Genomic DNA, 14,591 nt, shown 5'->3' with positions numbered 1-14,591 from the left:
CAATGGCTTTATTTCCTGACATCACACTCACTGCCCATACAAACATCAGTTCAACACTACTGAGACAACTGATCAGAATACATAACACATTTATATTTGGATCAACATTAAAGAGAGCTTCAGTTGTACACGCATATATAACACAGAACACATGCACCCGAGCTGCACAACATCAATATATATATATATATATATATATATATATATATATATATACATATATATATATATATATACATACATACATATATATGTATTTCGTAGCAAATTAAGTAGCTTCAAATTCGTTGTCTCTACCGGTCTGTGGAACAGTGTCTACTCTATATCACAATCAAAAGTGTTATAAAATTTAAATAAAACCTCATTACCTCGAAATCTGTAGTTAATGCGAACGTTATACAAGCAGACAGTGACGGTAAGCAAGTGACATATCGAGTTATATGAGTTCGAGGTAAAGAGGTTTCATTTTGACCCTCTTCACTTAACTCTCAAAAAACATACTGGTGACGAATATTTTGTTGCCCGCGGGTCCTGCTGACGACCCCAATCAGCAGGATCTGCAGAAACCTCTGTCCATATAGTAAGGCCATGATAAATTAAGTATTACATTTTCAGCCCAGCCCGCCTCACTATCACACATCCACCTCACATCACTGTGTGTTACATCCTTCTTTACCTGATGACATTATACATTGTCCAGCTTAACATGTTCTTGTGAATCACATCCATTGAAGCTAATCTAAACATGTGTCTTGAATAGTATTCCTAGACATTAATATAAAGTGTAATATAAAAAATTAAATGCCTCTCGACTAGCATTTTGATTATTTTATGAACATCGAGTAACAAATAATTGTGGTCTAAATACTAGAACTTCACTTACATACATGTATGTTGCCCTACTCTGTGCAGAAGAATTAATCAACCACATAACATTTTCATCACGATCATTGTTCAACATTAGTTGTGGAAACACATTATATTGTGGAAACACATTATAGAAAAAACCCGGCGTCTGACAAACTTGTCTAAGTCTCCATTCACATGCTGACCTTTACTCATGGGGTATTTGTGCATATGGGGTTTGAGTGCATATTTACTTTCTGATCGGGCGACGTTGCGATTATGTCATGGGTGGAATCTGACGACTACATACAGGTTATCTCTCGACTCGAAGATAGCTTTTCAACATCAGTCATCGTGAACAGAAGAGGCAGAGATATTTTCCAGTCTCCTTGTGTACAGGTCTTGTTCTGGGACAAGCCCAGGAAAATAGAATTTGGATGAGGAAACGATCCCATGATTGGTGGACTAGGGGAAACCTTTGACGACGATAATTTGGTTCCACATGTCCGAACAATGAATGCAACTTCTATATTCAAAGTGAAGAACATCTTCCTATTTTGTCCAATCAACGTAAACATTCACCCTGTTTACATTTATTAATTTTTTTGTGAGCAAATATTTTTTAATATCCTTTTTCAATATTTCTTTTGGGCATTCAAATTTACCCCAGGAGTATCTATCCACACATATGGTTCACATGACAATTATTTCAATCCTATGTACATTCACGTAAATAAAACCATGAGTAAAAGTCCACATGTGAAGGGGGTTGATGACAGTGCCAGAAGTATTGGAGGAACTGAAGGAATAAGACCGTTATAGAGTCACACATCTGCGTCAATAACCAGTACGATATGCTTTGACCCAACTCGTCCACATTTGTACATAGAGTAGGACAACAGGTAGACGAACGGCTAGCACAACATGCATAGGTCATGATGGGTGGATGTAATTCAGGCACCGTCACACCACCTCCATTCACGGTATTTTCAGTTACAATTATTTTTGATTATATTCAACGCTTGTATAACACTGTCACCAAAGAGAATCATCACCAAGACTTGCTCTTGAACCTTGTACAGCTCCATTGCAACACTGAGTTCATAATCCATAAGGTATCATTTTGTAGCATTGCAACACCCAAATATATTCGTACCTAGCAATGACACTACTGCAACGTTGTTCATAGTAACGAATAACGGAATATGACAGCCTTTTCACAAACGCCATGAATGTTAACACATCATCATGTTAGCAGCAATGTCCATAAGTCTTAGCACATCACTTTGTCCCCACTGCAAAATTGTCCGTTAGTTGTAGCTCATTACTTGTGAGCAGTACAACATAGTCAATTAGTTTTAGCACATCATTTGTGATTAGTGCAACATTGTCCATTAGTTGTAGCACATCACTTATGAGCAGTGCATCATTGTCCATTAGTTTTAGCACATCATCTGTGAGCACTGCAACATTGTCCATTAGTTTCAGCACACCACATTGTGAACATTGCAACATTGTCCAAAACTTTTAGCAAATCAACTTGTGAGCAATGCAACATTGTCTCTAAGTTTAGCACACCACCTTATGGGGACTGCAACATTGTCCATACGTTTTTAGTATGCATTATCACACACCATCTCAGCAGCAATGTCCATAGATATTAGCACATCACCTTGTGAGCACTGCAACATTGTCCATAAGTGTTAGCACATCACCTGGTGAGCACTGCAAAATTGTCCATAAGTTTTAGCACATCACCTGGTGAGCACTGCAACATTGTCCATACATTTTAGTATGAATTAGCACACGACCACCTCAGCAGCAATGTCCATAAATATTAGCACATCACCTTGTGAGCACTGCAACATTGTCCATATGTTTTAACACATCGTCATGTCAGTACTGCGACAATGTCCGTCAGCGTTCTCATGTGAGCCTGTGAGCACTGCAACAATTCCAGTTGTCCGTCGAATATCATTAGGGAACAGCAAGGCGACCACTCTTAGTTACTCAGCATGGGAGTACTGCAAAATATTCCATATACCGTAGTTCATCGCCATCATGGACACATGATCATTGAGTCTTATTGAGACTTCTGAGACCTCTGTGACTACGGTACGACTTGTCGAGAGTTGTTAGGCTTCTGTGACCTCGGTACGTCTTATTGAGCTTTATGAGACTTCTGTGACTACGGTCGACTTGGCGAGTCCTATGAGGTTTCTGTTATCATGTTACGACTTACGAGTCTTACTTGGCTTCTGTGACTATGGTACGACTTGTCGAGTGGTGTTAGGTTTCAGTGACTGCGGTATGACTTACGAGTCTTACTTGGCTTCTGTGACTATGATACGACTTGTCGAGTGTTATTAGGCTTCTGTGACTACGGTACGACTTGTCGAGAGTTGGTAGGCTTCTGTGACCTCGGTACGTCTTATTGAGCTTTATGAGACTTCTGTGACTACGGTACGACGTGTCGAGTGTTATTAGGCTTCTGTGACTACGGTACGACTTGTCGATAGTTATTAGGCTTCTGTGACTACGGTACGACTTGTCGAGAGTTGTTAGGCTTCTGTGACCTCGGTACGTCTTAGTGAGCTTTATGAGACTTCTGTGACTACGGTCGACTTGGCGAGTCCTATGAGGTTTCTGTTATCATGTTACGCCTTACGAGTCTTACTTGGCTTCTGTGACTACGGTACGACTTGTCGAGTGTTATTAGGCTTCAGTGACCACGGTACGACTTGTCGAGTGTTATTAGGCTTCTGTGACCACGGTACTACTTGTCGAGTCGTATTTGGCGTCTGTTATTACGGTACGACTTGTCGAGTGTTATTATACTTCTGTGACTACGGTACGACTTGTCAAGTGTTATTATGCTACTGTTGCTACATTACGACTTGTCAATTGTTATTAGGCTTCTGTGACAATGGTACGACTTGTCAAGTGCTATTAGGGTACTGTGACTACGGTACGACATGTAAAGTGTTATCAGTCTTCTATTACTATGGTAAACGTGTCGAGTGTTTTTTGGCTTCTGCGACTACGGTACGACTTGAGTGTTATTAGGCTTCAGTGACTGCGGTACGCCTTGTCAAGTGTTATTATGCTTCTGTGACCACGGTACGACTTCTGCTTACATCATAGGAGTCCGAGTCCTTCCCAATGTACCGACGTCCACTGCAAGAAGTAAACCAACATTCAGGAAATGTAAGCTTGACAATTAAAGAAGGTGCAGGTACGATTATGCCCTATATTTGTATCGGATCTCCAGACCGTGATCTTTAGAATCATCCTTGCAGTACCATCACAGAAGAAACATAGGAGGTTGTACTCTGAACGGTATATGATATAAACTCATATTGATCAGATTATCCACATGCACATCAAAGTCCAATCCACATCCACACCCACATCCATGTCCACCTTCACATCCAAGTCCACCTCAACATCCAAGTCCACATCCACATCCACATCCACATCCACATCCACATTCACATCCAAGTCCACCTCCACATCCAAGTCCACATCCACATCCAAGTCAATATCCATGTCCACATCCACATCCACATTCACATTCACATCCACATCAATCTCCACATCCATGTCCACATCCTTGTCCACATCCACATCCAAGTCCACATCCATATCCATGTCCACATTCAAGTCCACATTCACATTCACATTCACATTCACATCCAAAGTCCACATCTATGTCCACATCCACATCCATGTCCACATTCACATTCACATTCACATCCACATCCACATTCACATCCACATTCACATCCACATCCACATCCATGTCCACGTCCAAGTCAACATCCACATCCACATTCACATCCACATTCACATTCACATTCACATCCACATCCACATCCACATCCATGTCCACATCCACATCCACATCCATATTCACATCCACATTCACATTCACATTCACATCCATGTCCCCATCCAAGTCCACATCCACATCCACATCCACATCCGCATCATTGTAGGAGATGTTATCATATGGTGATGATATATCATTGAACGATACTGAAATGGGTTTGCAACAAGAAAGTTAGGATAGAAACGCTAATTCAGATCGAATTGACTGTCCTCGAATATAATGTCACCAACTGCAGAACAGTTGAATTTTAACTTGACAAAGGCAAGTTAACGTTATACGTACCCTTTAGTTGTGGAAAGGGGCTCCAGTTCATCTGTAACAGAGACAAAGACCCAATGAATCGTACAACATGGCAATATAACATTACTATAAACACGTTAACAAATCAGTTTGAATGTGTTATTTGACAAGAACATAATTGTGACAAAATACATATCTCCGTGACATTTTAAGAAATTAAAAGACGTTAGAATTGCTATTTCTTAATCAGTACGTGCCAGGGTGGTGGCAGAGATTAATGTCACTCATCGTTCTATGTCTCGTCGTGGAGCTCATTATAAAACACACACAAGCAGAATAAATGTCTTACGGTCCGTGTCAGGACAATATTTCATCGATCTTCCACTGTCTTATAAAAGAACACAAGGTAAAACTATCTCTCTAGCCTTTGCATCTGTCTTGACACATCGATTGACAGTCATTAGGGTCCCTCTCATAAGGTAATTGCTCAATGAGAGAAAATAAAGGCCATTCTTCAATCTTTCTCATCTTGTCTCCTACAGCTTGAGGAGGTGTAAAACACAGGCACTGGAGACAATCTAGGCGTTGCTGGGGTTGCAGATTGCGACGTCGGTGACGCTGACAGTGCACTTACGGTTGTTGTATCTGCGCATGTCCTTGCCATCACAAGGGAGGTAGATACAGGCACACACTGACTTGAACTCCTTCCGGAACTTGCCTTTCATAAAAGATAACAAAAAAAATCAGTAAACGATACTGAGCGTTTGCTGGAGGGTTTGGTCACAGATACACCCACACATGGACGATTGTGAATGTTCGATGTGCCTGAATATGTTATTGACATGTGGCATAAATGGGCGATGTATTTGTTTCGGATTTAGACGTGAGGTAAGGTCATTTTTCTAAATCTTCAGAATCATCATGGCAGTACCATCACAGAAGAAACATATCAGGTTGTACTCGAAAAGGTAAATGATGTATACTCATGTTGATCAGATCTAGACTAGCCACATCAGAACGGGACAGCCATTGGGAGAGATGGTGGTGACAGATGATAGATGGATATTGAACTGAGCTTGCAACAAGAAAGTTAAGATAGTAACGCTAATTCAGGTCTAATTGACTTCCCTTGCAAAGATGAAACTACAGAAGAGATGAATTATAACTTGACATAGTTGGCGTTCCAAGTACCCAACGACCTACGTCTAATTACGAATGATCTGTCTTGAGTTATATATATTGTACGTCCCGAGTGATGACCAGGGTCTTATTTCTCGAGGGACAGTGATATGTTCGTTGTATGATTCAGCCTCTTGATGTCAGTAGCCAGCTTGAATAAACAACAACATTAATGTGGCTGATTTGACCCCATTAGCTTTCTGTATGAAATATGCCCAGGCTTACCGCTCATGAAGTTGTAGATAATTGGGTTGATGGAGCTGTTGAAGTAGACGAGCCAGTGAGCTGAGAGCGTGCAGATAGACACCGAATGAGGATGGATCATTGCAATCAGCGAACTGTCGGTCAATCTGAAGGAGATCAAACATCATTCAATCAAAACCAATCTTTGAAAAATGATTGTGTGTTCCCTACTATGCCAAACATACAAAAGGCATTTTAAAAGTAATTTTGCAGTTAACCATAAACAGATTCCAGTCAAATTCTACAACAAATTTATTTTTCAGGAAATATTCCACTGATCCATTCAATAGATATAAGTACCGCAGTAAAGATTGTGTCTGGAATTAGGCGAGTCTCTCAAAAGGAAATAATTTTTATATCACATTAGATGTAAAAAGCTTCGATATACTGTTAAAAGGATGTTCAGTTAAAAAAACAGTTTAATAAGTTGACCACAAAAGAAAAAGAACCAACTGTTGAGTCTTACATAGAACTCCATGAAAATATTGACACTTCCACATTGATGATATATAAAAACGACCGTTAACTAACAAAATTAAATTCTGAATCTGCATTAAAACGTGTACGACCAATAAACTTCCCTTAACTTATAAAAATTTATAAAAGCACTGAAAACAAAAATATAAAACCCGATGATGTTACAATGGAGTTCTACACATTCATATGAAAACAAAGTTAACAACTATTCTTTAAACTCCTTAACTCCCGCTATGAATGAAGGGGAATGAACAACTAGACTCATACCATGCATCCACGAAGGTAATTAACCGAAGAATTACACAACAAAAATTGAGCAAAATTTCCCTATCAAATGTTTCATATAAGTTAGCTTCTGTTAAAATAGACCATCGCATTAAGATACTATGAGTGTAAAGCAAGTGATTCATAATTCATGTGAACAATAAGGTATTATTATCTTCTAGATACATGAGAAAATTAACAATAGTGATATGTGACGTAATGAGTAATACATAAGTAAGACATTTACATGGGAAGGAAACACAAACCTATCTCATCAAGCTCCACGTATATATGGGGAGGAAACACAGACCTATCTTATCACCTCCCACGTGTGTATGGGAACGACGCACAGACCTACCTCATCATGTTCCACGTGTACATGGGGAGGAAACACAGACCTACCTCATCAAGTTCCACGTGTAGATTGGGAGGAAACACAGACCTACCTCATCAAGTTCCACGTGTACATGGGGAGGAAACACAGACCTACCTCATCAAGTTCCACGTGTAGATTGGGAGGAAACACAGACCTACCTCATCAAGTTCCACGTGTACATGGGGAGAAAACACAGACCTACCTCATCAAGCTCCACGTGTACATGGGGAGGAAACACAGACCTACCTCATCAAGTTCCACGTGTAGATGGGGAGGTAACACAGACCTACCTCATCAAGTTCCACGTGTACATAGGGAGGAAACACAGACCTACCTCATCAAGTTCCACGTGTACATGGGGAGGAAACACAGACCTACCTCATCAAGTTCCACGTGTACATGGGGAGGAAACACAGACCTACCTCATCAAGTTCCACGTGTACATAGGGAGGAAACACAGACCTACCTCATCAAGTTCCACGTGTAGATGGGGAGGTAACACAGACCTTCCTCATCAAGTTCCACGTGTACATGGGGAGGAAACACAGACCTACCTCATCAAGTTCCACGTGTACATAGGGAGGAAACACAGACCTACCTCATCAAGTTCCACGTGTACATGGGGAGGAAACACAGACCTACCTCATCAAGTTCCACGTGTACATGGGGAGGAAACACAGACCTACCTCATCAAGTTCCACGTGTATATGGGGAGGAAACACAGACCTACCTCATCAAGTTCCACGTGTAGATGGGGAGGAAACACAGACCTACCTCATCAAGTTCCACGTGTACATGGGGAGGAAACACAGACCTACCTCATCAAGTTCCACGTGTACATGGGGAGGAAACACAGACCTACCTCATCAAGTTCCACGTGTACATGGGGAGGAAACACAGACCTACCTCATCAAGTTCCACGTGTACATGGGGAGGAAACACAGACCTACCTCATCAAGTTCCACGTGTACATGGGGAGGAAACACAGACCTACCTCATCAAGTTCCACGTGTACATGGGGAGGAAACACAGACCTACCTCATCAAGTTCCACGTGTACATGGGGAGGTAACACAGACCTTCCTCATCAAGTTCCACGTGTACATGGGGAGGAAACACAGACCTACCTCATCAAGTTCCACGTGTACATAGGGAGGAAACACAGACATACCTCATCAAGTTCCACGTGTACATGGGGAGGAAACACAGACCTACCTCATCAAGTTCCCCGTGTACATGGGGAGGAAACACAGACCTACCTCATCAAGTTCCACGTGTACATGGGGAGGAAACACAGACCTACCTCATCAAGTTCCACGTGTACATGGGGAGGAAACACAGACCTACCTCATCAAGTTCCACGTGTACATGGGGAGGAAACACAGACCTACCTCATCAAGTTCCACGTGTACATGGGGAGGAAACACAGACCTACCTCATCAAGTTCCACGTGTACATGGGGAGGAAACACATAATGAACACCAGCACCACCACAATCAACATCCGGGCAGCTCGTCTACGGGCTTGTAGTTGCGCTGTCACAGCTGACTGTTCCCCCTCTGTAACAAGACGGCAAAAATAAATATCATTGAAAGACGCAATTGATAGTAAAATGGTTCACAGTCGAATCTTTGTGACATCGCGAAATGTTACGCAAAATTAAATGTTGCATTAAATGTAAGGTTTGGTTGGTTGGTTATTTAACACCGCGCATAATATAAGCTCGATTGTGACGTTCGCAGTATTTTACTGATGATGCATATGATTTGGTTTGTTGTTTAACGCCGCACTCAGCAATATTCCAGCTTTATGACGGCGGTCTGTAAATAATCGAGTCTGGGCCAAACAATCCAGTGATTAATATCATGAGCATCGATCCACGCAATTGGGATCGATGACATGCATCAACCAAGTCAGCGATTCTGACCACCCGATCCCGTCAGTAGCCTCTTACGACAAGCATAGTCGCCTTTTACGGCAAGCATGGGCTGCTGAAGACCTATACTACCCCGGATCTTCACGGGTCATTGCATGTGATCTACATAAAAAATACGTGTTTGGCTAAGAATATGTTGAAATTAGCTTGTCAGTTATCTGTTATGAATTACAATACTATGTTAACTAAGCTTGAGGAGACGCAATTTATGGATAACAACTTATTTATTTACTGTAAAGGCGACCTTGCGTCAAGCAAGGCTGACAACAGTATAAGGATCTATACCGAAACGCTATCATTACAGTAAATAAAGAAGTTGTTATCGACAATTTGTGTCTACTTTGTCATCGTCAACCTCTAAGTAATACCTTTCAAACATTTCAACTTGATAAGCAAAGGTTACGAGTGGGGTGTATAGAGGATATTATGCGAATGTCCGTGTCGTTTCGAGTGCAGAACTTATTGCAGTAAAGACGTCGAATGGCTCAATTATTTTTTAGACGAAAGATGGAAGTGTGTGATGGCGTCATGAACTAATTACCAATTCGCTGACATCTGATATGCGCTTACAATAAAGTGCAAACTGGTTTGGTATTTGAAATAATAACATAAATATTATGACTGTCAAACACTTTCGGTTTAGCTTATATTTAAAGTACAATGTTCTGATCAGCGAAGTCGTTTGACCATTGTAAATGTAAAAGTACAGTGCCTTCTAAGAAAAATCTATCATCGCCTAGTTTTTCAGCCATGTCAGCCCTCAGTATCCTATCGTTATATCTTGTCTTTTGTGCAATGTTTTTTTTCTGATCTGCCACAAAATCATCAACTTCATCATCTCCAACCTCCACAACCCTCGAAGATATAACTTTACTTGACAGCTCTGATTTGTCAAACTCATAAAAAATGTTGTTTCCTAAAAAATCACAAATAAATGACTTTCGTCGTACATATGAATCTTGGTCAGGGGTAATTCGATTTACTGTTACGGGAAGTACTTGCATACGTTGGCGATGGACCTGCTTCACAACATCAATTGTCTGTACAATGTATACACTGAATGTCCGGAGATGCTGAGTGACACTTTTAACCACATAAATTGTGTTTCTTGTTATGTTTGGCATTGTTGTATATGCAGAGATTCAAATTACCGTGTATCTTATCTCGTAAACTAAGCCGGAAAGAGCAATCAGCTGTCCACACATTTTCTCCTACATGTGATTCAGGTAAAAAAGTCCAATAATATATCGTAAAGTTTTTTGGGGCAATGATCGGAAGAAATTGTATCTGAAACCATATTTTACCAGGAATAATATTATATGCATTCCAATATCATGTTATTTTAGTTGTCGATGAATAATAGTAAAATTACAACAAAAACGACTTTTAACGAGTCCATATTTGTTTATGATATATGTATCCATTCTCTGTCAACTAAGGTTCGTTTCAAGGCGTCAATAGCAGTGATCTGATCGTGGTTGCTGTGAATAACGTAGAGTTGGTGCTATCTGCTCGTCAGTTCACACACGATTTCGATAAAATTAATGTAAATAGTATTGAATGAAATACGGAACAACTTGGGATAGCAGAAATACGAAACTTCAATAAAAACAACTATTTATTCCACTTCACGCTATGTTGAGCAGTATAATTAAAACACTTACGAGAAATTACGTAATGGCTTTCGTTAGTTCTTTCACGGACGCACTCTTCTCCGCGCTAATAAGCGCTGCTCTTTGCCGTTTGATTAGATTAATGTTCGATTAAATACATAGCGGTTAAACCCCACGGAAGTAATTTTTCCCTCTAAAATTCTACTGGGATCGGGTGGAAATCGCATTCATTTAGAGTCAGCAGTCGTATTAATTTAGGGACGCATTAATTCAATATTTTAAAAATTAATATAAATGTCATGGTAATATAGCGTGCCTACAAAACTATACATATACGAGGGTTAACAGATAACCTTTGAGCATAAGCAGGGATCCGTGATCTTTGGAAAATAGACAAACGTGCAGTGATCAAGTATTTGCAGGCAAAGGGTATTAACATTAAAAGCCATCAAGTAAGGATAAGAATTAATGGATGAACAACTTCTTTATTACAATTAAGAACGACGTTTCGGTGTAGGTTCTAACACCGTTATCAAGCAAGTGTTAGGACCTACACCGAAACGTCGCTCTTAATTGTAATAAAGAAGTTGTTCATCCATAAATTCTTATCCTTACTAAGTACTCCAACTTCTAAATGCCCATCAAAGAAATGAAAAGCCATCCTTGAAGAAATGACAACACGAAGGAAGAATGTTCCTTCCTTTGCCGCTGTAAAGAGGTGGGCAGAATTAAGTGTGGCGTGGAAGGACTGTGACGTCAACGACACCAAATGATCCAGAGAATCCGCGATATAGTTATGACCGACCGGCGAATGAATAGGCGACATATTGCTCGTTTAGTATGCATTTCCCAGGAGAGAGTACATTCTATAATCACAGAAACTTTGACAATGGCAGAAATGATCAGGTCGTTGGGTTCCAAAGCGTCTCATCAAAAAGCACCAGGCACAACATGCCTCTTGATAATCTAGCTCTGTCTGAAACTGATCCAGACAGGCTCTTGCAAAGATTTGTTACTGTTGATAAGGAATTGGGCTCACCACTACCAAACAACAATCAAGACAGTGGAAGCATTTGACATCACCACCACCAAAAATAGCAAAGACTGTTCCATCGGCTGGAAAGGTTATGGCCTCCATGTTCTGGGATACAGAGAGTGTCATCATCATGGACTATCTTCCAAAAGGCCATACAATAAACGGAGCACGTTGTGCTTCACCTTTGAGACACTTCAGGATGAAATGATGACAAAGAGACGTGGGAAGCTGAAAAAGGGCGTGCTCGTCCTCGGGACATTGCTCCAGTTGACAAAATAATGCCATTTCTACATCCAGCTTATTTGAACTCCTTCAGCACCGACCCTATTCTCCGGATCTGGGCCCATTTGCACAAAGCGATCTTAGCGCTACGACTCTTGAAAGCCTATGTTAAAGCATGGGAGTTACGATCATCTTAGCGCTAAAATTGCGTTGTGCAAGCGGGCCCTGTCCTTCAGCTTTTCCGAAACATGAAGAAAGCTCTAGCCAGAACCCATTTGGAATCGACCGATGACGTCAAGCAAATGAGGAGAAGGGCAGCCAAGAGAAGGACTTCTACGACACTTGGATAAAATCGTTGGATAAGTATAGCAATGTAGAAGGGGATTATGTTGAAAATTGGTTCATTTCAATGTCATTTTACCTGAGGCTCAGAACTTATCAATCATCCCTCGTACATGTCCATACGTCAAGGTATATGGATGGAGTAGGTACACTGAATAACTATACATACATACGCCACGTTAATATAGGGAACATCCATAGTACTATACAAGGAGACGTCATGGTCATACATGTATAGAGAGCTCCCATAGAACTATATGCAGATACGTCAATGTAATATAAATAATGTCCATGGAAATATACGCAGAAAAGTCAACGTTATATTGAGAGCATCCATAGAAATATACCCATATTCGTCACGGTTATACAGAGAACAGCCATAGCACTATACACATATACGTCACTGTTATATTGAGAGCATCCATAGAACTAAACACATTTTCGTCACGGTTATATAGAGAGCAGCCATAGAAATATACCCATATTCGTCACTGTTATATTGAGAGCATCCATAGAAATATACACATATACGTCACGGTTATATAGAGAGCATCAATGGAAATATACACATATTCGTCACAGTTATATAGAGAGCATCCATGGAAATGTACACATATTCGTCACGGTTATATAGAGAACAGCCATAGCACTATACACATATACGTCACTGTTATATTGAGAGCATCCATAGAACTAAACACATTTTCGTCACGGTTATATAGAGAGCAGCCATAGAAATATACCCATATTCGTCACTGTTATATTGAGAGCATCCATAGAAATATACACATATACGTCACGGTTACATAGAGAGCATCAATGGAAATATACACATATTCGTCACGGTTATATAGAGAGCATCCATGGAAATGTACACATATACGTCACGGTTATATAGAGAGCATCAAGGGAAATATACACATATTCGTCACGGTTATATAGAGGGCATCAAGGGAAATATACACATATACGTCACGGTTATATAGAGAGCATCCATAGAAGTTTAGAGTGCAGACATAAAATACTAGTATACGCAGGCACGAGAGGGTAATAGAGGGAACATCCCGATAACTATACAAATAAACGTCACGGTCACTAGTATTAGAGAGAATAAATAGAAGTTTACTCAAGTACGTCAAGGTTATATAGAGTGCAGCCTGCGCAGATACGCGTGGACCTATTGCACTAAAGTTCATATGAGTGGTAACATATGAGGATACATGGCGCTGAGAGTACGACACGGGAATGACATTATCTATTTGATCATTAAGGGCAAAATCCGTCCGGTGGTTCCGAAAGTGGAAACTATTCAGTGCATGCAAGTAGGGGAGTTTGTAAATTGAAACTGTCGTTTAACGCATCGTTAGCGATTACATCCCATTGCTTTCTAATGAGAACGGAATGTGATAAGTTAAGCTATTATGGAACACTTGTACACCCGTCCATAACTCCAAGAACGATTTACCATTCCCGAGGCCGCAACAACGACGGCTGCTGTTGTGGAACGGTGATCAAGGGTTATCAATTTGACCAGTTATAGGTCAGTGATGAATTATCCGCGTGCCTTTGAATGCAACAAGCGATACTACAGGGTGCAGTCGTGTATTCCCCGCTCGTCCATCAGATCTTCAACGGGACATCAGGGACGGGAACAGCCCGCGAAATAAACAGCGAATCTTTTTTTCTAATTGATTTTAAGTCAAGCTGCTTGACACGATGATGTCCCCCGTGTTATACAACTGTCACCCACCTCGTTGGAGGGACCCCGCGTCTTCAATCCTTCATGTTCACTTGAGACATCAGTTGTATTCAATTCACATTGGGTTGTTTTATTACTGTCATGAGCACTACACTGATTAAATGGTTTCTGACGTGAAGGCTATCTACCATCTGTGCCGTGTACCAAACACATTGCGGAGCTCAGTC

The 14,591-nt window shown here is 40.7% G+C and overlaps 1 protein-coding gene across 2 annotated transcripts in view; it reads right to left on the bottom strand.

The window, feature by feature from the left end:
- Positions 1–256: 256 nt before the first annotated feature.
- The window catches only part of LOC124142184 (orexin receptor type 2-like), a 60,682-nt gene continuing 46,347 nt past the window's right edge, over positions 257–14,591 (bottom strand). The window contains exons 3-8 of one of the 2 annotated variants that reach the window (XM_048400056.1): positions 8,952–9,075; positions 6,383–6,507; positions 5,613–5,696; positions 5,021–5,051; positions 3,984–4,023; positions 257–2,870 (exon numbers count right to left, since the gene is read on the bottom strand). In XM_048400056.1, the coding sequence (XP_048256013.1) occupies positions 2,853–2,870; positions 3,984–4,023; positions 5,021–5,051; positions 5,613–5,696; positions 6,383–6,507; positions 8,952–9,075 (422 nt within the window). In that variant the 3' untranslated portion in view covers positions 257–2,852. Of the gene's footprint in view, positions 4,024–5,020; positions 5,052–5,612; positions 5,697–6,382; positions 6,508–8,951; positions 9,076–14,591 lie in introns of both variants that reach the window. The other variant, XM_046510487.2, reaches the window with a different exon arrangement.

Source organism: Haliotis rufescens, unplaced genomic scaffold (genome assembly GCF_023055435.1).
Source record: "Haliotis rufescens isolate VD_foot unplaced genomic scaffold, xgHalRufe1.0.p SCAF_2, whole genome shotgun sequence".
In the NCBI taxonomy this organism is placed as follows: domain Eukaryota; kingdom Metazoa; phylum Mollusca; class Gastropoda; order Lepetellida; family Haliotidae; genus Haliotis; species Haliotis rufescens.
The sequence above is the reverse complement of the archived record's forward strand: the minus strand, read 5'-3'. Positions and strand labels throughout refer to the sequence as shown.